This window comes from Glycine max, chromosome 12 (genome assembly GCF_000004515.6).
Source record: "Glycine max cultivar Williams 82 chromosome 12, Glycine_max_v4.0, whole genome shotgun sequence".
NCBI lineage: Eukaryota > Viridiplantae > Streptophyta > Magnoliopsida > Fabales > Fabaceae > Glycine > Glycine max.
In genome coordinates this window covers 4,444,205-4,467,213 of record NC_038248.2, presented here as the reverse complement: position 1 = coordinate 4,467,213, position 23,009 = coordinate 4,444,205, and the positions used below count along the sequence as shown (strand labels likewise).

The 23,009-nt window shown below is 35.0% G+C and overlaps 2 protein-coding genes across 3 annotated transcripts; both read right to left on the bottom strand.

Moving 5' to 3' along the window:
- Positions 1-782: 782 nt before the first annotated feature.
- LOC100807188 (ATP-dependent zinc metalloprotease FTSH 10, mitochondrial) lies at positions 783-11,243 on the bottom strand. Of its 2 annotated transcripts, XM_003539615.5 has the most exons (8): positions 10,915-11,243; positions 10,592-10,814; positions 10,392-10,463; positions 9,611-9,750; positions 8,325-8,786; positions 7,362-8,126; positions 1,647-1,874; positions 783-1,392 (listed from the first exon to the last, which is right to left on the bottom strand). In XM_003539615.5, the coding sequence occupies exons 1-8, from the start codon at positions 10,963-10,965 to the stop codon at positions 913-915; spliced, it is 2,421 nt and encodes an 806-aa protein (XP_003539663.1). In that variant the 5' UTR covers positions 10,966-11,243; the 3' UTR covers positions 783-912. The 2 variants fall into 2 exon arrangements, with proteins under 2 accessions (XP_003539663.1, XP_006592191.1); XM_006592128.4 differs by lacking the exon at positions 10,392-10,463.
- Positions 11,244-18,792: 7,549 nt separating this feature from the next.
- On the bottom strand, positions 18,793-22,265 carry LOC100807717 (uncharacterized protein C24B11.05). Its single transcript, XM_003539616.5, has 9 exons — positions 21,982-22,265; positions 21,467-21,548; positions 21,296-21,361; positions 20,951-21,048; positions 20,805-20,842; positions 20,616-20,706; positions 20,205-20,504; positions 19,511-19,576; positions 18,793-19,178 (listed from the first exon to the last, which is right to left on the bottom strand). Exons 2-9 carry the CDS (start codon positions 21,525-21,527, stop codon positions 19,029-19,031), a joined length of 870 nt encoding a protein of 289 aa, XP_003539664.1. The 5' UTR covers positions 21,528-21,548; positions 21,982-22,265; the 3' UTR covers positions 18,793-19,028.
- Positions 22,266-23,009: the final 744 nt, after the last annotated feature.

The window sequence follows — 23,009 nt, the reverse complement described above, 5'->3', positions numbered from 1 at the left end:
AGTCGCAGTTATTTAACTAATACTTAACTATTGGGAAGTTTTCTTGGGAGAGATGTTCATCAAACGACCGATGAGATTTTGGAAGGCAGAAATTTTCTTTTAAATTCATGAGTTGACTCAATTTTTATTACGAAAATAATGTAAGAAATTTTTAAGTCATGATTAGACTAAAAACAATCATACGGAGTACGTGCTTTTTTAATCATATTGTTGACGATTACTTAATTGTAGCTAGTCTTAAAGAATTAGACCAAAATACAAAGTATAATTTTAATAAAAGCAATCAACAATTCCTAAAAAAAAAAAACCAATAATAGGATTATCACTTGCGTCATACAGTTAAGTAATCTTCAACTGTATGACACGAAGAGAACAAGACAAGAATAATGACCTTTTTTTATTTTTTAAACATAATATTAACGTTTCTACTTATTTAATTTGTTGTAATGGAATTTTTAAAGCGTGAGGTTTGGTATAACCACTAAATGTACTCGTTTTTTGCAGTCACTGATGACGTGCCACTAGTCTTGTTGCAGCAAACTTAAAATTATTTATTTTACAACAACAACAAAAAAGCTTTGATATTAAATTTGAAACCATCGTCATCGTTTCTTTTTACTTATTCCACTTCATTAAAATTAAAATGAATGAACTTTCATAAAATTAAGTAAACAAAAACTTAAAATAATACACACTTACAATCTTAAAAATCAATGTAACAGTAACTAGGCTCGAACAACTGAAAATAGTATTTGGATTGGTCGGTCAATGGCATATCCATATAAGAAAAATCAGAAACGAATAATTTTTATTCAGCAGTTACCATAAGCGTTTTGTTCATTCCTCTGTCAGCAAATTGAAAAAACAAGAAAGCTACGTCCAATAACAAACACAAATTAAATAACTAACTGTCTATGTGGGAACAACCTGGGGTTCTAAAGGTGAAGACCCGCCACCTTCCTCAGGCGTATCTATGGTGCTTTCCGCGCCCTTTTCCTCTTCCTCTATAAAACCCTGCTTAAATCTATCATAATTGGTGGGTTCAGTAGCCTTGAACGGCCGCTCGCCCAAAACTCGAAGCAAGTCGTCCTGGTGAAGTACTTCTTTTTCAAGCAGCAACTCTGCAATTTCAGTAACTTGCTCCTTGTGTTCCTCGATAAGCTGAATCGTATGTTTGTATGCTTTGTTCACCCATTCACGCACTTCCTTATCGATGATTGCAGCAGTTTTGCTGCTGTATGGTTTGGAAAACTCATATGAGCCCTCAGTTGGAGGGAAGGAGAGGAGGCCTACTTTGTCGCTAAAACCATAAACTGCTACTTGGGCATACGTCATCTTGGTCACTTTTTCCAAGTCATTTTGTGCTCCTGTTGAGATTCTCCCTATAAGAACCTGCAGTGACAAGGAAGGGAAACATCATTTTCATGCCTTTGAACTTTGGGAAGTATCAAACATTCAAACATCAGATAAGGAAAATCCATTAAACATAACAAAGCAGGAATAACATTTACAACTGAAAAATACAAGTGCACTGAGAGATATTGCATTCTTTCAACAGAAAGATCTAGCCATACAGCAGAGAATATAGAAGAAAAACAGGAGAGAGAAAGGTAAAAAAAAAAAAAAAAAGGAAATGTCAAAACTACCTGCTCAGCAGCCCGACCACCAAGTGTCATACAAGTGATATCAAAAAGCTGCTCCTTTGTCATGAAAAGGTTCTCATTGGGAACATATTGGGCAAATCCAAGACCAGCGGTGCCACGTGGAACAATAGTTACTTTCAACAAGGGCTCACCATGTTCCAAGAACCAACCTGAAACAGCATGGCCTGCTTCATGGTAGGCAGCAGTCCGCCTTTCCAGCTTGCTTATTACCTGGTTAAGAAACATAGGTATTAGAGAAACTCTAACTAGTAGAGGAAAAGGTGGAGAGAGAGGGTTCCAAATCTCAGATAGTTCTGTTAGATATTAATTAAAAAAATAATAATAACAAGTTTTATGAGCCTTAAATTGTGGAAGATGAAAGTTGTAAGATTGTGAGTTATAAAGTCTTGAATAAACAATTATGTGAGCATTTAGTATTCTTGAATAAGCAAATTATGTGAGTGATCACTCTATTTTAGTATAAATAGGAGATCTTACTCTTGTATTTGGTGTGTCAAATGAAATAAAATCTTCTTCTTCTTCCAACAAAGTGGCATCAGAGCTTGAGTTCTAGAGTGTTGAGAGAGAAACACTTTGTGAGTTGAGAGATGGCAAGCAATGGCTTGAGTATGTTTCAATTCCGTCGTCTTACCAAAGAAAATTATGATAATTGGTGTCGTCGCATGAAAGCCTTGTTAGGTTCTCAAGATGCATGGGAGATTGTAGAGAAAGGTTATACCCAACCTCAAAATGAGGCTATTTTGTCACCAAATGAGAAGGAGACTTTGTTGAAGTCGAAGAAGAAGGATCAACAAACACTTACTTTCATTCATCAAGGTTTGGATGAAGCTATGTTCGAGTTGGTGTCAAATGCAACCACATCCAAAGAAGCATGGGAGATTTTGAAAACCTCCCTTGAAGGTGTTGATAAGGTAATAAAGGTGCGCCTACAAACTCTACGTAGAGAGTTTGAATCATTGCATATGAAGGAATCCGAATCTATCTCAGATTTTGGCAACAAGGTGTTGGCTATTGTGAACCAAATGAAGCGTTATGGAGAAAATATGGAAGATGTTCGTGTGGTGGAAAAGATCCTTCGCTCCTTAATCGCTAAATTTGATTATGTGGTTTGTGCTATTGAAGAGTCGAAGGATTTAGACTCAATGACCGTAGACCAATTGATGGGTTCTCTTCAAGCCTATGAAGAGAGGTTCAATAGAAAACATGATGAGCCATTGGAGCAAGTCCTCAAAGCCAAAACTTCTTTGAAAGAAAATGGAGGAGAAAGTAGTCAAAAAGCACGTGGACATGGAAGAGGACGTGGTCGTGGACATGGTCATGGCCAAGGAAGAGGAGGAAGAGGAGATCGTGATAATTTTGACAATAATGAATGGAGGAGCCATCAATCCACTAGAAGTCGTGGAAGAGGAAGAGGTAGAAACAATTATGAAAAAGCATATGAAAGGAGGTATGATAAATCTAATGTTGAATGTTTTAATTGTCATAAATATGGCCATTACTCTTGGGAGTGTAGAACAAATGTTGAAGAGAAGGTCAATCTTGTTGATGATAAAGAAGATAAAGAAGTTGAAGAGTCAACGCTACTACTATCACTTAATAATGGTGAGAAGGAAGACAAATGCTTATGGTATCTTGACAATGGAGCAAGCAATCACATGTGTGGATGCAAAGAGAAATTTGTAGAACTTGATGATAAGGTGAAAGGAAATGTTTCTTTTGGAGATTCTTCCAAGGTGCAAATTCAAGGAAAAGGTACCATTTTAATTTTTTTAAAAGATGGTGCTCACAAATTAATCACGGATGTTTACTATGTTCCTAAACTAAAAAGCAATATTTTGAGTTTGGGACAACTTGTTGAAAAGGGGTATGAAATTCATATGAAAGATTGTTGTTTATGGGTTCGAGATCAAAATTCTAATTTGATTGTCAAGGTGTTTATGTCAAGAAATAGAATGTTCACTTTGAACATTAAAACCAATGAAGCAAAATGTTTGAAGGCTAGCATAAAAGATGAATTATGGTGTTGGCATATGAGATTTGGGCACTTGAATTTTGGAGCACTAAAATCCTTAGGAGAGGAGAAGATGGTGAAAGGGATGCCTCACATCAACCATCCTAATGTGAAGCATGTCTCCTTGGAAAGCATGCAAGAATGAGTTTTCCAAAAGAAGCTAATTCAAGAGCAAAGGAGCCTCTCCAACTTGTTTACACCGATGTGTGTGGCCCAATCAATCCTCTTTCATGTGGTAACAATAAATATTTCTTGCTTTTTATTGATGATTATAGTAGAAAGACTTGGGTTTATTTTCTAAAGCAAAAATCTGAGGCATTTGTAGCTTTTAAAAATTTTAAAGCTCTTGTGGAAAAGGAAAGTGGTTATATAATCAAAGTTCTAAGATCCTATAGAGGTGATGAATTCACATCAAAAGAATTTAATGAATTTTGTGAAAAATATGGGATTCGTCGCCCTCTAACAGTTCCTAGATCTCCACAACAAAATGGAGTAGCGGAGAGAAAAAATAGAACTATTCTTAATATGACTAGATATATGTTGAAGGCTAAAAATATGCCAAAGGAATTTTGGGCAGAAGCTGTTGCATGTGCCGTTTATTTGTCCAATCGCTCCCCAACAAAGAATGTCAAAGATCAAACACCACAAGAAGCATGGAGTGGAGTGAAGCCAAGAGTTGATCACTTGAGAGTATTTGGGAGCATTGCATATGCTCATGTACCCGACCAAGGAAGATTCAAGCTTGATGATTGGAGTGAGAAACATGTGTTCATTGGCTATGATGCAAGTTCAAAAGGCTACAAATTGTACAATCCAAACAATGGAAAGACAATTGTGAGTCGAGATGTCGAGTTCTATGAAGAAGGCACATGGAATTAGGAGGAGAAAGAAGACACTTATGATTTTTTCCCGTACTTTGAAGAAATAGATGAAGAAGCCTTGACTCCAAATGATTCAACTCCAACACTTTCACCAACTCCTTCAACCAATGAAGCCTCATCATCTTCCGAAGGGAGTTCAAGTGAAAGGCCAAGAAGAATGAGAAATATTCAAGAATTATATGATGAAACTGAAGTTATAAATGATTTGTTTTGTCTTTTTGTTGACAGTGAGCCCTTAAACTTTGATGAAGCAATGAAAGACAAAAGGTGGAGATAAGCCATGGAAGAAAAAATCAAAGCCATTGAGAAGAACAACACTTGGGAGTTATCAAGCCTTCCCAAAGGTCATGAAGCAATTGGAGTCAAATGGGTGTTCAAAATCAAGAAGAATGCAAAAGGAGAGGTTGAGAGACACAAAGCAAGACTTGTAGCTAAATGTTATAAGCAACAATATGGAGTTGATTATGATGAACTGTTTGCACCAGTTGCCCGCATGGAAACCATTCGTCTTCTTATTTCCTTGGCAGCTCAAATGAAGTGGAGAATTTTTCAGCTTGATGTAAAATCGGCATTTCTAAATGGCTATCTTGAAGAAGATGTCTATGTTGAACAACCAATGGGTTTTGTCATCGAAGGTCAAGAAGGAAAAGTCTTGAAATTGAACAAGGCGTTGTATGGTCTAAAGCAAGCACCGAGGGCATGGAATACTCACATTGACAAGTACTTCCAAGACAATGGGTTTGTTCGTTGTCAAAATGAGTATGCTCTTTATGTTAAAACTTTTAATAATGGTGATGTCTTATTTATTTGTCTTTATGTGGATGACCTTATCTTTATCGGCAATAACCCAAATTTGTTTGAAGACTTCAAGGAGTCCATGTCTCGTGAATTTGATATGACAAATATGGGACTCATGTCATATTACTTGGGAATGGAAGTGAAGCAAACGGAGAATGGTATCTTTGTCTCACAAGAAAGCTACACAAAAGAAGTGTTGAAGAAATTTAATATGCTTGATTGCAATCCCGTGAACACACCTATGGAAGGTGGCTTGAAGCTATCAAAGTTTGATGAAGGAGAGAAGGTAGATTCCACGGTCTTCAAGAGTCTTGTGGGGAGTTTAAGGTATCTAACCAATACAAGGCCCGATATTCTATATGCGGTGGGAGTTATGTGTCGTTTTACGGAGGCTCCTACCTCTCCTCATCTAAAAGCCGCAAAAAGAATTATTCGTTACTTGAAAGGTACAATTGATTTTGGATTGTTTTATTCTCTCTCCAATAACTATAAGCTTGTGGGATTTTGTGATAGTGATTTTTTTGGAGATGTTGATGATAGAAAAAGTACTACCGGATTTGTATTTTTTATGGGTGATTGTGTTTTTACATGGAGTTCTAAGAAGCAAGGCATTGTGACACTTTCTACTTGTGAAGCCGAGTATGTAGCTGCAACTTCTTGCACATGTCATGCCATTTGGCTAAGAAGATTGTTGGAGGAACTTCAGTTGTTGCAAAAGGAAAGCACAAAGATCTATGTTGATAATATATCTGCACAAGAGCTTGCTAAGAATCCGGTGTTCCATGAACAAAGTAAGCATATAGATACAAGGTATCATTTCATTAGAGAGTGCATTACCAAGAAAGAAGTAAAATTGACTCATGTGAAAAATCAAGATCAAGTTGCGGATATTTTCACCAAGCCTCTCAAATTTAAAGATTTTCGAAGATTGCGAACAAAACTTGGTGTGCAGAAGAATTTTTCAATTAAGGGAGGATGTTAGATATTAATTAGAAAAATAATAATAACAAATTTTATGAGCCTTAAATTGAGGAAGATGAAAGTTGTAAGGTTGTGAGTTACAAAGTCTTGAATAAGCAATTATGTGAGCATTTAGTATTTTTGAATAAGTAAATTATGTGAGTGGTCACTCTATTTTAGTATAAATAGGGGATCATACTCTTGTATTTGGTGTGTCAAATGAAATAAAATCTTCTTCTTCTTCCAACAAGTTCAACATTTTCGAATGTGGCATATGGCTTCAACATCAGGAAGTCTTAACTTACAACAGCATCCTAAGATCAACTACTTCTGCACATTAGATACGAATGGACTAAAGCATACGGAGTATTACGGATGGTCCTTTCAGACATAAAAATGAAAGGTTGATATATGGAAGATTCAGCTTATATCAATCATATTGCTCACATTCATTAAAGCCAAATTTGGCTGGATAAGTTTTCTGTGAAATGTCTTATTTCAGGAGATAAGAACAGCTTTTTCACACCATATAGTGGGAAGGAAATCAGATCTTCACTATGAATTAAGAGAATCCCTAAGCATATTTAATTCACCTTTTCTGTCTAAAGTTCTAGAAATGTCATTTCATTAGTATGTTTATTAGATAAACAAACAAAATGTATAGGATTATATATGTAATTCAATAATTACATTAAAAAATATATTTAAAAAAACTGAACCCCTAAACTTGTTCTCCACGTTCCTTGTTTTCCTATTACATATATATCCACTGTAACTTGTGACTTGTGAGTAAAGGCAAACATTTTCATTCTCAAGTAGAAATTTATCAATAATGTGTAATTAATGTATTAAAAGTTAAAACAACTAAACTATATTTTATGCTAAAAGATTTGCTCTAACGATAATGACGGTAAGAAATGAGAAAAATGAAGGCTATAACTTCCAATGATATGCAGATTCTTATTTTATAAACTAAAAAACACCCAGCTCCACCTCTCCCATCTCACAAGCGTAACTAATAGTAATATAAAACTTAAAAAGACATACCTTGTTCCTCTTTTCCAAACCACCAATGATCCTATCAATGGCCGCCTCAAAATGTTCCATGGTGACTTGTGTTCCTTCACCTCTTGCAGCAATCAGAGCAGCTTCATTGCAGACATTAGCAATGTCTGCTCCAGCAAATCCAGGTGTAAGGGCTGCAAGCCTTTGAGAATAATATGAAGGCTCATGATCAAGTTTGATTTTCTTCAAGTAGATCTGAAATATCTGGTCACGGCCTTTAATATCAGGTTTGTCAATTGTTATCTGGCGGTCAAATCGCCCAGGCCTAAGAAGAGCTTTGTCTAAGATTTCAGGCCTATTTGTTCCTGCCAACACAACAACTCCAGAAGTGGTTCCAAAACCATCCATCTCGACCAACAATTGATTTAAAGTACTTTCACGTTCAGCATTTGCACCAGAAAAACTACCCCGCCTTGCTCGACCAATTGCATCAATCTCATCAATAAATACTATACTAGGTGAACACTGCCTTGCTTCCTGAAACAAGTTTCTCACCCTAGATGGTCCAACACCAACAAACATTTCCAAGAAATCAGAACCAGATATAGAAAGAAATGGCACACCAGACTCCCCTGCTGTAGCTTTTGCTAAAAGGGTTTTTCCGGTGCCTGGAGGACCAACCAAGAGAGCACCTTTTGGAATTTTTGCACCAAGTTCTTCATATTTCTTTGGGCTCTTGAGGAAGTGGACAAACTCCATAATTTCTTGCTTTGCCTCATCACAGCCAGCAACATCTTTAAAATAGATCTGAACAAAATGAAACAAAAAAAGAAGATAAATATTGTCTCTTAAATGAACTTATTGTCAAGTTATTTACCAGCACTCCTGCCTGGAGGAAATAACTAAAACTGGAAAGATAACAATGGCAAATGGGGAACATGCTATTAAAACAAACACAAACATCAGCAGCCATCTCATTGATAGAAGAAAAAGAAATCTCCCAACCTTGTTTTTGGCATTTCTGTCTACTTTAGTAACTGGAGCTTTTCCTATGTTGAATATTCCAGGGGCACCCTTGCCGCGAGCAGCATCAATTGCACCTTTTATAAACCCTACCGCACACACGAGAAATCCCAAAAGCAACAGTATTGAAGCCAACGTAATCCATTCCCGGTACCCCAGTTCAAAAGAATATGTGACAGGCACAAAATCATGAGAGTAAATGCCCAGAGCTTCTTGCGCTTCCTCTAGCTTCTCCTCAAAAGACTCAACACTTCCAATATTGAAATAATATTTATACTGGCCTCCAGATCCAATTGCAGGTTGGGTCCCTTGGGCTACTTCATTATCTGTTTGGTTGAGGGGAGTGTTCCTTACATATACTTTGGCAACTGATTTATTTGAGACAACAATATGGTCTACTAATCCTGGTTCCAAAAGCTTGTTTTTAAACTCCTGAAAGCTAATCTGCAAAGAATCAAATTCTGATTCATGTCAGAAAGATGATAACAATGAAATAAAAGAAACCATAAAACCAGACACAAACGAACAGGTATCTTGTTGCCAAAAGGCGCATGGTTTGCATTCACATCCTAATTATAGTGCAAAGACACCCTCTGAACAAGTATGATCTAGAAAAAAATAAAGTATTTTTCAAAAACCAAGCTGTTTAAGACTTGCAACCAGATGTTAGAAAGCAATGGGGTATAAAAGCCTATCTTAAAAGAACTCTTGTTTAATGGAGCTACAATCTGAGCAGTCAATTGCAGCAGCATAAAGCTCAGCACATAGATATACACAAATTTTCAGTTGTAAAACCACTCAAGCAGTAACATTGGGGAACGATAAATTTACTAACAAACATGAGTTATATTTTAACAATTAATATGAAAATCTTCAAAAAAGAGGGGGATAGGGTGTAGTGTAAATCACATAGACACACACACAGAGGGAAAACGAGAAGAAACGAAACCATAGAGCGATACCTAAGAAAGTACTAGACGAAGGTCTCAGCAAATATAGTTGTATATTACACAATACAGAACTCAAAATCTTATTTCTCATAATCTCTCTTATATTTCCATTTTCCCCTTCATCAAGAGAATCATGATAAGTGTGGAATCAGACAGTACAATGTTCATTTCTCAAGTGTTTGAAACCATAGCATTCATCTTCATCATATAGAATGCAGATATTCATAATTTCATATATTGAGTTCTCAACCCAACTTCACCCACATAAGCAAATTAAAACAAAGACTAGCCCTGGCAATACAAAGTAGTTGTCCTTACCTGGTTCTGTTCAGGAGGACCAAACGAAAAGGATGTAAGAAATAGCCCCATCAACAATAATGGGGTGACTAGATATTTAACTTGCTTCATGAAAGCTTCCTGAAAATTTCCACTATCCTCTGTGTTTGCATTCGAGTTATCTGAAGTTAAAAGGAGAATCCAGTCATCAAAAGTTGTTAGTGGTACCCCTTTTGATTAACTGGAATGCAGGCATATGATTAATTCTTGAAAAACAACCATACAGATCCACAAGTAAATAATTGCAGCCCACAGAAAGAGAGAGAGAGAGTATTTTGGGGTTGGAACTTAAGTTTCAAAACCCAAAATGCCCCATCCACAGTAAAGTTGTAATTGAAGTTTGAACTCAACAGAAAATAAAACCTTGGATGTGGGCAAGAAGAACTGATTACTACCAGATTCTCCATCTTCCCATCATAAAGGAAGTTCTGGCATTAAGTTAAATGCAATAAAAAATAGCTCAACACTAAAAAAAATATAATCTAACAGAAGACAAGCAAACCAACTCAACAAGTTACAAAACAATAGAAAATCGTAGCAAGTAATGACTAACAAAACCTCCCTCGAGCATATACAAAGCAAAACACACAAAACTAGTTAGTCAATTGTTATGCACAGCACTTGAACAACATATAAATTACAAGAAAGACATCCCTCCAGTTTACTCATTACACCAGTAGTCACCACCATGTTCCAACAATTTGCCATGATAGCTTCCTAATTCAGACGACAATAGGATGTGCACAAAAGATTCTTCTTTAACCTTTGGACTCGTATTTTTTGTCGTTTCCTTTCGGAACTTCCTTCTTTTCCTTGGGATAGAAGTTCCCATAATCTGCCAAAAACCGAGAAAATACCAATCAAAACGCTTAACTAAAGAGCAGCACAGCAAGACAAAACCAAATTAAAACAAAGCAGCTTCAATCACACGCGAAACACACAACATCACCGAATAAAACTCACTCTCCTTCTTTGGAGCTTTGCTGCAAAACAATCGGCGAATCGTAGGGTTTGCTGCAACAGATTTAAAATCAGGCAAATTTGAAACGAAGCCATTACTGCGAGCTCTGGCAGAAGACACGTAGCCCCTAACAGACCCTAATACCCCTTCGGCTCCTTCAGAACACGCATTCGTCCGTGGCGATCCGACATGGGTTCCCAATCTCCCATCACCGTGTAATAAATTCTATCACCCCAATTAAAAGCAGCATCAAAATTAGCCCCTTTAAGACCTCCTATGTAAGAAAATGAATTGAATTGAAGGGAAAAGAAAAATGAAAGCATACTCTAGCGCGAGACGAACTCGAAACGGAGCGTGCAATCCTTGAAAAAATCATGCTTTTCGAGGAAACAGAGAGCGTACGAAAACTGATAACTAAATTGAAGTAAAAATAATTTAAAGAAAGAAAGTAAAAAGAAGGTAATCTAGTTCGCAAGTGAAACGATAAGAATGTTGGTGTTTTTGTTTTTGTCGTCAACGTTGGATAGAACAAAATCTGGTTTGAGGGACAGGGCCTCCACAGAAGAAGAAGAAGAAAGAACTATTGCATTCCTGAATCTGGCTTATTTACATGCTTATTTATGCTATTCCTCTAATAACAGAATTCCTATCTTTTTGTGCAAAAGGAATATTACAGAATCAAATTAGTTAGGCTGGTCCCCTGCTCTCTCAACAGCATCTCACTGCTAAATTCCCCTTCCTGCCCCTAAGCATAATCTCTGAGGTAACTCTCCTTTTGGGCTTTTCCTCTATCTGCACCTTGCTTGCACCCCTGCTCTCTGCTCTGTTTCTTCCCTATCATGTTGTTTTCTCAGAAAATTTCATGCCAAACAAGGTACAAGCTCACAGATTTTTCCTCCAAAAATGTTATCCACGAGGAACAAGAAAAAAAAAAACAGTTGCAGGGGTTGCAGGGGTAAATTTTCACACATGCCAATAAGATTCTTGAATCGGAGGAGGCATTAAAAGCTTCTTTGGATGTGATGAATTTCCCAACTGATGATATGGGCTTGTTACAAGCCACAAAACCCCCCCAGCTTTAGATGAATATCACAGCTTGGAATTGTAGGGGTACAAATTCCTGAGGATTTCTTGGTCTTGTTAAAAATCTCTGCAGGGAATACGAATCATCCCGTATGTTCTTGGCTGAAACAGATGCTTCTAATGCAGTTGCTACTCGTATTATTCCAAAAACAAGTTTCAATGTAAGTTTTGTCAAGGAGGCCCGTGTTCAGTCAAGGGGTATTTGGTGCCTCTGAAAATCTGAGAATCGGAAAGTGGAAGTTCTTCGTAGTGATGATCAAAATGTTCATTTACGTGGGGATGGAAAAATCAACAATAATGGTTATTAAAAGTGGTTTACGAAAGTCCCATGTTTCAAAAACACAAACTACTTTGGGAAGCCCTGTGTAACATTGTTGAGGAAGGCTTGGATGGTGATTGGAGATTTTAATATTGTCCTCAATGCTCATGACAGAATTGGTGGCTCTGAAAACCCTTCTTGGCGAGGTGCGCATGACTTTCGTGATATGATGCAGGTTTATGATTTAGTTGATGTTGATTTCAGGGACCAACATTTACATGGATGAGAGGAAATTTGCTTCAGCGCCTCGATATAGCCATTTTTAATATTGAGTGCCACCTTCAGTTTCCTAATGCCTTGGTCCTCCATCTCCCTGACTTTAAGTCTGACCATATAGGGCTTTGCTTGTTAAGCTGACAAAGTCTTATGTTCCAAATAAGAAAAGAAGGTCCTTCAAGTTCATGGCGGAATAGGACTTTAGTCATTTTCTTCAACAATTATGGAAACAAAATTTTGGTTGGAATGAAAGGATTCGTGAGTCTCAAGGTGCCTTATATGGTTAGAATGAAAATGTGTTTGGGGACATTGTTAAGTATAAGAAGAAACTTCTTAGAGATCTTGATGCTATTTCTCATAAGATTACTCACCAAGGTATGCACTACCTAGAGGAAAGACAAAGGTCTATCTGGCATGACTACCAAGAAGTTCTTAGACACGAGGAGCTCCTTTGGTTCCTAAGGTCTAGAACTAAATGGCTTTCCTTTGGTGTTCAAAATACACATTACTTTCATGGGGTCACTGCTATAAGGAGACATAAAAACATTTATGAAGCTATTCAAGATGCTAAAAACAACTGGGTAACGAACGGTGCAGACCTTGAAAGGTTAGTTTCTAGGTACTTCTCTATTCGTTGATGATTCTTCGGATTTTCTTACTTCTATGAAGCATTTTAGGCCTATTATCCTATGTAACGTATCTTACAAGATATTTACAAAGGTTATGACTGCGAGGCTTAGGAGAGTGATGGAGGACCTGATTAGCTCTTGTCAGAGTACCTTCATCCTACATGGTAGCACTAGAGATAACATTATCATTGTGCAGGAGGTTGTTTATTTTCCATGAAAAATAAAAAAGGCAGCAAAGGTTCGATGACCATCAAAATAGATCCCGAAAAGGCCTATGATAGGCTAAAGTGGGATTTCATTGTTGAAACTCTAACTGGCATTGGTTTCCCCAACAACTTCATTGATATGGTGAGATTTTGCATTTCCTCTTCCAAGATGCAAGTCATGTGGAATAGAAAAGCATTGGAGAGCTTTAAGCCATCTAGGGAAATCAGACAGGGTGACCAAATTTCTCCTTATTTATTTTTGTTATGCATTGAAAGATTGTTCCATTTAATTATTCTTTTTTGTTGAGCATAGTGAATGACACTCAACTATCTAGAGTAGGTCCTAGACTGTCTTATCTTGCTTTTGCTGACAACCTGCTCTTCTTTGCGGAGGCTTCCATAGATCAGGAAAACATTATTAAAGGTATCTTGATGTTTTTTATGAGAGTTTTGGTTAGAAAGTGAGTTGTGAAAACACCAGAATTCTTTTTTCAAATAATGTTCATTGGCAGGTTCGAGATAGCATTGCTACTCAGTTGGGTTACCAAAGAACTGCTGATCTTGGCAATTACTTGGGAATTCCTATGCATCATCAAAGGATTTCCTCCAAGAGCTTCAGCTTTATCACGAAGAAGGTGGACCAGCGTCTGGGCAATTGGAAGGCTAAGAACCTCTCTCTTGCTGGGAGGGTCACCCTCACAAAGTTTGTGATTCAAGCTTTACCTACTTATGCCATGCAGTCCTATTATATCTCAGCTTCCGTTTGTGACGAAATTGATAAGAGATGTTGCATTTTTATTTGGGAAGATTCAAATGACAGTAGGAAAGTTCACTGGACGAGTTGGAAAGCCTTATGCTCCCCTAAGAAAAGTGGTGGTCTTGGTTTGCGATTGTTGAGTCATATGAACAAATCTCTCCTTATGAAGTCTACCTAGAACATGTGTACAAAACCAAATGATCTTTAGGTGCGGGTTGTGAGAAGCAAATATAAATGAGGGAAGGATATTCTTCCTTAAATTGACCCAAAGAAAACTGGAACAAACTTCTGGCAGGGTATAGTTCATTGTTGGGAGAAGATTACTCATGATAATATTGCTCGAAAGATAGGCAATGGCCGATCGGTTCATTTTTGGAAGGATGTTTGGGTCCTTCAAGAAGGGAAACTTATAGACCAAAGGTTGAATTTTGTAGTTCATAACGATGATATTCCTGTTTGTTTTTTCGTTAATGCGTCTGGCTAGTGGGATTTGAATCGACTTCGATGTCAAGTTCCCATGCATGTTGTTTCAAAAATCCAACAACACTATCCTCCAACTGGGTCAAGAAATGAGGATTCAGTGATCTGGGGTTCTTCCCAATATGAGAGTTTTTCGACTAAAGAAGTCTACAAGACTATCTCTAATCACATAAGAGTTGTCTTCTCAAATCTGTTCGGCGTTGGAGAGCGCTAGAGAAGATACACACTCACATGTAGAAGATTGTGCATGATATTTTACCTACCAATGCACTTCGACATCACCGTCATATGACTTAGGAAAGTCTCTGCCCTAGTGTAAGAAGATTGAAACTCTCACTCGTTGCTTTCGTGATTGTTATAGAGTGCGAAAGGTTTGGGATTCGCTTTGGAGTGGTAGAAAACCTCCTATTTTCTTCCATGGTGATTTGAATACATGGATGACAGCAAATCCAAAAGGCAACTATGATAATAGAATTTCGAATTGGTCTCAGTGCTTTGGTGTAACTCTGGATAGGATCTGATAGAGGATAAATGATTATGTTTTCGGACAAAAGTGGACCTCAGAGGAAGGGATAATCAACAACGTTCAGACCATGATGCATGAATGCATGATCTAAGGAGGTTGAATGAGGAATTGGATGTTCTGCAATCTTCTATGATGGTGAATGTTCTAGCAAATCCTTTTGGTCGCCGCCATGTCCAGGGGTCTCCAAAGTTAACTGTGATGGTGTTGTGTTTATCCATGAAGCAATTGCAACATGGATGGCTTCTTGCTCCATCCTTGAAGCAAAACTTTGGTCGATATTTTATGGAATGAGACTTGCTGAAGATTGTGGGGTTCAACACATTATAATGGAATCAGACTCTGTGGAAGCAGTTAATCACCTTATGGAGCACTCATATGATAACCACCCGTTGTTCCATCTGGTGCAAGAAATCAAGAGATAGCAGTTTTGTTAATATTTATTTTGCTTATGTAATACGTGAGGCTATTACCTATGCTGATGTTTTCGCTAGACATGGTATTAACCTTAGGGTTGATTCTCTTCTTTTTCCTTATGTTCCAGACTTTGTTTGCCTCTGTCAAAGGTGACAACTTATGTATGCTTGTTCTAATTATCATTAATTGATTTGTGATTTGGGGGTGCTTGTCCGAGTCCATTCGGCGGAAAAAAATGCTATTGAACACCTAGTAAGAGAGAACAATAATAAAAAAATATAAATATTATAAAATTTACGATATAATAAATATATATATATATATATATTAAAAAATATTTAAAATAAAAAAGATATTCATGTATCTCTTTAACCAGTAAAATAGGCCAACATCTCTCCTCTACGTCAGCATTAACAAAATTAAGTGCTTCATGAAATAGATACTGTAATAAGTAAAAGGTAGTTTCAATTATTGGTAATGGATCATGCACAGTATTTGCATTGGAAGTAGTTTCGAATGTGTTAGGTAAGGTAGCTGTTGCCATGGGTATACTATACAAGTTGTTGAAATGTCATTCAAAAATCATTCTGTTGTCATCAAAAGACAATTCATTCCACAGCCTCAGAATCAGAGCCCATCTAAAATAAACTACATTACAAGAAATTTACTGTTTCAGTCCTTCTATTGTAGTTCGGTAGAACCTAAAGAAAAGAATTTAAAATGGAGAAGAAAAATTGAAATTATAATGTATGAAAATGTGGGATCATGCTAAAATTTTGAAACTTTCTCCACATTTCCATTTCTTTCTTCAACAATTTTCATTTTCAACAACCGAACATGGCCTAAGTTCTAATACAATTTTTGTCTAATTGAGAAAAAAAATATTATGACATTACCTAACAATAGTATTATTATTTGTATTACTATTTGATAAAAAAATATTCGAAAAAATATTATTATTATTTAATATATAAATTATTATTATTATTATTATTATTATTTTGACAACATTATTAATTATTACTAGTGAGAACACAAGCATGTCATGCCTATGCCTGTATGTCCGCAATTTATTTTGTTTTACTATTGGATTTCATGTTAAGATTTAATTTTAAAAAAAATCATTATGAAAAACATATTCAAAAAATACGTCGCTTATGGTAGATTGAGCAAGTATGAAGGGTATATTAACCGTTACTAATTGAAAGATGCAGACAACTCAAGCACAGTTGTATTATTTTTGGACTAAGATGATTAATATATATATATATATATATTTAATATCATCAAAATAATAAATGTTGTAATGCTACTCAAACTACAGCCATGTATTTTCATCACACAGCAGTCTACAATAGGAAACTATGTTTCGCGCGCTGTATATATGGGTTTCAATGAAAATTGAAATTGAAGGATGCTTGTCCATGTAATCCATTCAATAAGTAGCTTGAGTTATAAAACATTTAGGAGAGCGCTGGAGCTAATTATTTGTTTTGGGTTTTCCCTCAATGAGTGTTTGCAAATGTTCAGAAGTTCCCCAACTTTACTTAGAACATCAGAGAAGAAGTTGAAGGCTGCAATGGAATTCTTATTGCACACAGTTATGCTGCCCAAGTCAGTCTTGTTCATCAGCCAAGTACTTTAATGTATAGCATGGAGGGTTATGTTCTTCCTCGATCTAGAGTCTTCCAGCTTTTGGTAGAAAAAATCTATGCAAGAAAGTCCCCTTATTTGCTATGCTTGTCTGAGGAGGTGTTCTTGGACAAGTATATATCACAGTTTAGAGAAAATGCAGAGGAATTATTAGTAGCATACAAGGGTCATTATCCGGAAGAAATAGTCATACCTTCAAATTCTGTTTCTGAATGTTCTTTGCATGAAGCCTTGGGCAATTTGGGGACCACAAACCATGTTGGTGCTCATCCAGTGCTCTCCTCATCCTTCCAATTGCAATGAGATTTATATTCTTATGACAACAGATTCGTTTGTTGTGTGTCTCCATTTTACTCTACTACACTTCTTAGAATCTGTACTTCAATGTCAAGTATCAGAGTGACAAAATGATTGCTAATATGTATTTAATATTTGAATAGAGGTGTACCTGTTTTAGCAACAAAAGCAACATTGTCATTTTGTAATTGTCCATGTCCACGAAAACAACAATTACATTTGTGTTCTATTATATCACAGATAGATTTAATAAGTTTGTTTTGCTTTAAATGATTTTGTATGGATTATTAATTATTCATGTTATCATTAATAACAACTTTTAGGGTGTGTTTGATTTGCTAAAAAGATGATGACAAGTAGTCGAGTCACAAGATAATTTTTTGTAATGTACATTATTTGGTGGTCAATACACAGTCTAAATAAGTAATTTTGTATTGTATCTTATTTGATGTACTTATGTACTAGACAAAATAAGTAAATTTTAGTGTAAAACCCTAGGTGTATTAACAACACCTTGACAGCGCAACAAATAAGAGACACATCCAAGGAGGAGATGTGACCCTGATGTCACGAGGGTAGGGTCGGGTGGCATGAGGCCGCCACAGAGTCACAGTGATGGCAACGGCCCAACGTGGTCTTGCAGGAGTTGACCAAAAGAAAAAAAAACATAAGGAAGATGACGATGAGAATATTTAAATAAATTTAAAAAAAATAATAACGAGTAAAAAAGGAACACCAATAGTATAGTATTGTACGTTTACTTTTATTAGATATTGGACAAAAAAGATTTTAATAAATTACAAGTTTTTGGATATTTGTTTCATCTATCATTTTTTAATTTTGTACTTTTACGCTAGACAAAACGTCATACAAATATTTTTGTGTAGTCTAATATTTTATTTTTAGCAACTCTAAGAATAATATTAACTAGCAATGCTATCCCTGTTTTAAATAATATTGATTATGAAAATGAGTGTTCTACATCAAAAAAATTTAAGATGAACAATATTTTAATAATTATGAGTTATTAAATTTTTTTGCTTTGTCCATTGTACTAAAAATCTCATTACCAACCATGTATCATTGCTTCCATAATCTCATAATTTTATTTTTTTTGTCAGATAGTGAGTAAATCAACGCTTAATAAATGTATAGAAGAACTTTAAATGCTCACTTTTTTTATTCAAAAATTGGCTTCCAGAAAATACTTTTCATAATGTTAAAAATTTTACACTCCTAAAAAGTACTTTTTCAGAAAAGGATACTTATAGAAATAAAATATAAAAGAAAGGCATATTAATAAAATTAAATAACAAATTGCCTATGAAATTTAAATTGCTATTTTCATTACAAAGCCTTAGTCAAAAGCCAAAATCCTATAGTGCTTTCAAGGAAAATTAAGTGAATAAATATATAAAGTGAAAAACTACGAATATATTTTATACTGCTTATATGAATTAAACAAAAATCTCAACTCTGTTAAAGTGAATAAATATATAAAACTTTTTAATACTGTTACTATCTTATCCCCTTAACTAACTTAAAATCAAAGAAACGCAGGGGCGCTACCTCACCATGCTTCCATGCTATCATACATCGTTACAATGAAAGAAAGACCAAAAATTGAATAAAGATTCATATACTTTATATATCATGTCGCATGAGTCACATTTTGTGGATAAAAATAACAGGAACAGATCCAACATGATGAAATTGAACTTATCCACCAAGCTTGAGACAGTAACAGAAACATATGATAAACGCATGTCCAACTAGGGCTATTTATAACAAACAGTAAATAGAATAAATTTAAATAACAGTACAAGGCAGCACCAATTCCCTGGGGTAAACTTCTAAAACTAAGCTTTTACCGATGTTTCAATTCCAACATTGTATTGCACAAATTCATGCTTCACTTCAGCATCCCAAAGCTCAGGAAATGCCTCCTTGATATTATGAATACTCTCTAATGCATGATCCACTCCAGTGGTACGAACAGATGTACCAATCTGCATGCACGTCGCATTTGTATGAAATCATTTTATTTTAATTCTAATGTATGTATTTCAAAGGGAGAAAAAAAAAAAGACCTCACAATGTCAAACTTTACAAATATTTCTGTCCTAATGCAAGAATAAGAACACGTGACTTTAATTAACAAATGAATATGAATACTTTAAGTTCGTTCCATTCAACTAACTATATAGAAATTAGAAAGCTCAAATTCTAAGTGTGTGCGTGTATCCAAATGCAACTTAAAATGTTAAGGGGTCTAACTTAATTGGTTTGAAAAAAAATGTAACTTAAAATATGTTCCAATAACTAATATTTCATTACTTACCGCAACTGTGTGGAGGCCCAAGCGTTTGGCTGTCAATAAATTGCGGATGCTGTCATCAAAAAACAACTGAAAAGGGCAAAAGCAATAAAAAAACAAGTGAATAAATAATGTCATTAGTTAATATCTGAAGGATAGAAAGGGAAATTATCACTTTAGGCCGAAGAGGCACATACTGAAAATGCAAAAAATAAGAACATTAACAGAGGTTTCTCTAATGCCCTTTCTTTGCATAATTTGGTTATTAATAACTAAAGCATCGTGTGAATATAAAATATTTGGGTCAGTTGGAATGTGTTCTGTTTTTTAATTTAAAAAATTATTCTATATTGAAGAACTGTTTTTCAAAAGAAAATAAAAGGAAAAGAAATGTTTGGTAAGTATATTAATTTGAAATCAAATTTAGAGATGAGAAAATAAAACAAATACTTGGTTGTTAAATTTATTTTGAGAATATGTTCGTGATTTCTTCTTTTCATGATTTAAAAATCAAAAGTAAAAACAGAAACAACCCATACCTATTTATATTTTTCAGTTTTAAGAACAACTAAATTGAATACCTTTTAAAACAGTTGTGAAACCAGCCTTAGTAATTAGTAATTTTGTATGAATCATATAAGTAATTAGTTATTTTGTACAAGTGTGTCCTCAAATTTGAACAGCTACACCAAAATGAGGGAAAGGTCCATATTCTTACTGCTCTTTGAGGGTCAATATCTGCTAACTTGAAAGCATTTCCAAATGCATCATCAAAGGGTTTGCAGACAACTGGGGTCCTTGGAAGCACCATATCAGATTCCGCCCGGCGTATGTGCTCACAAAAGTCAAAAATTTCTGCAGTGGTTGATCGGGATTCACTGCCATCTTTATTATGAGAAGGATTGGTGGTGTTGGAGGGATTCAGAGTGTCAAAGCTTATAATACTTTCAAAGCAGTCCTCCAGTCCAAGGGTTTTAAGCGCTCGAATTGCATGTTTCGAGTCTGCATTAGTAAAAATCTGAAGAGGGAAGCCAAGAATAGACATATCATCATACATACATCAAGGAGTGAAGAGTGGCTTCTCTAAAGTACTAATTTCACCATTAAAAGATAATAACAAGAAACTTACAAGTTTCCTAACAGGCAGGCTTTGCAAAATGCCCCTGAGAACAGGGTCTGGTTTCAGCAGCACATCATATGGCAATCTCCCATGAACAAAACTGCTCAAAACAAAATGCCTCATTTAACATGGATTGATATGAATGGCCAAAATAGAAAAATGGAAAGAGAAAAAAAAAAATGTGTACAGACAATTTACCTGTTAAAGTCATCATAGCCAAAGTCATAGCCAATTGCCTGGTGAGAGGACAAGAGACAAAATGATGGTTCTTGTTAAACATCGGTTTTGCCTAAAAAAATGTTTGAAATGAATTACAATTCATTTAAAGGTTAATTAAACCATACCCTTAGACCAGCCATCGTTGTCCCATAAGTCTTATATAATGAATAGTTCAATTCAGCAACTTTGGCAGCCTCCACCCCAAGCTTTTGAATCATATACTCTGCAATATTAAAATAAACCCAATTTTTTTAAAAATAAATTCAGCTTCGATACTAGATAATTTTACCCACGTTTGAACCCTCGCATATAGAAGGCCAGTATTTGGTAAAGGATATGTTTTGTGAATATGTGGAACTACATTTTGTTATGAAAAAGATAAAACATAGAAAGCGAGAGATAGAGATAATTGTCGTATACTGTATCAAATTTTTAACATTCAAATAATGGAACTCTGGTAAATTCATTACCATCAATATTTTTTGCTATTTGCACTGAAACTCCAGAACTATAAGGATAAAGGGTGTCATCAAGATCTGAAATTAAAAAAAAAAAAGTTATACACATATATAACATAGGCAGGACAAGACAATAAAGCAAAGTAAGAGAGAACAAATTCAGCATGGATCGTGAAAGCTCACCAAATAAAAGGCAATCATATTTTGGCTTTGAAACTTCCTGGAACTTATGCCCGTCTTCCATTTTGACCTGAATTTCTTAGACCTAATTAAAGTTACAAAAGTCAAAACACAGTGAGAGAAAACAAAAAAACCCCAACACAGAAACATGAAATGAAACAGCCAAAGAACCAAAATTGTTGTCTGAAAGATGTGTTCTGCTACCCCAAAGGAAGAAAAAATCAAAATTTAACATTCAAGTCAAGTCAATGTCCGAAAAAAATAAAAATGCAGATACCAGGGAATGCAGATTAAAAAGTGATAATAACTGAACAGTCAAATCAAAATTAACATGGTAGAGAAGGGGGAGAAAACTAAACCGTTGCAAATAAAAAAGTTTCAGAAACAAAGGGCAATGGTTGAAAACGAAAAAGTTTTAATTTTTATGGAGAAAACAAAAGTGGGGATCTGGCAGTGTTTGGTAATGTTAAAGTAAACGCGAAGCAAAATCATAAATGGAAGAGAGAATGAGAAATTACTGTTAGCTTAGAGCAAAAGCGAGAAAGGAAGATGCAACGAACGAACAGCTCAGGAAGAAGAAGAAGACGAATGAAAGAAAGAGAATGAGGAAAAGAGGGAAGTGGCGAGAGTCTAAATAGAAAAGGAAACAGCGTTGAGGGGAATGAATACAGAATCGTGTTTGTTGCAGGTGCTAATTGTAGAATCTCGACACGTCAACGACGACGTTTTTAAGTGCGTTGAAGATCTAGAAACACTAAGTTAACATAATAGGAACACTAATATTTCCAAAACCATATATTCAAAAAAGACTAAAATTATAAAGCCATACTTCTAAAAACACTAATATTTCTAACAAAATTTAAAAAAAAAGAGACTAAAACCATATATTCAAAAAATATAATAAATAAAATAAAACTTTAAAAGCTAATCTACCTAAAACAATTATAAAAGCATACTTAACCAAAAAGTCACATTAAGCTAAAAGTAAAATAAACATCCAATAATGATTACTTTTCTCAAGCCATCCTTTCTTACTTGTATGATCTCATCTTATCACCTTTTGACACGTTCTTCACTGCTTTTTTTATTTATACACTTCTTCACTTAATGTTATATTATATTTTTGACAAGTTTTCTTACAATTTTTTTAGTCAATACTTAACAATGAAGAAAATAATAAATAGAAATAAATACATCGAATGCCACTAAATTTTTTTAAAAAATATTCTTTATCTAGGAAAAAATGTATGTTTTGATTAAAGTTAGGAGAACTAAAAGTATTTTTTTCTTTCAAAGTAAATTTTTTGTCTGTTAATTTTGTCGTATTTTTGTGAATTTTAATACAATGTTATACGTTCTAAATCATAATGAATTGAGAAGAAATTTTTTGTTGTTTTTAGAATAAAAGTATTTTTGAACTCTCCTAAATTTAATTTAAACATTTATTTTTTTTCTTTATTTATGCCGGAATTTGCAATTATGTATCAGAATTCGTAAAAGTAATTTTTAAACATTAAACCAAACAATGTTATAGTAAGAACATTTT

Coding starts and splice junctions, on each gene's coding strand:
- LOC100807188 (XM_003539615.5), bottom strand. CDS start 10,965: ATGATTTTTTCAAGGATTGCACGCTCCGTTTCGAGTTCGTCTCGCGCT. Junction 10,815..10,914: donor CGAGTTCGTCTCGCGCTAGA/GTATGCTTTCAT, acceptor TTGGGGTGATAG/AATTTATTACACGGTGATGG. Junction 9,751..10,391: donor CAAAAAATACGAGTCCAAAG/GTTAAAGAAGAA, acceptor TTTTAACTTCAG/ATAACTCGAATGCAAACACA.
- LOC100807717 (XM_003539616.5), bottom strand. CDS start 21,527: ATGGAAGACGGGCATAAGTTCCAGGAAGTTTCAAAGCCAAAATATGAT. Junction 21,049..21,295: donor AATAGCAAAAAATATTGATG/GTAATGAATTTA, acceptor TTAATATTGCAG/AGTATATGATTCAAAAGCTT. Junction 19,577..20,204: donor ATATTGACCCTCAAAGAGCA/GTAAGAATATGG, acceptor TGCCCTTTTCAG/TTGTTTTTTGATGACAGCAT.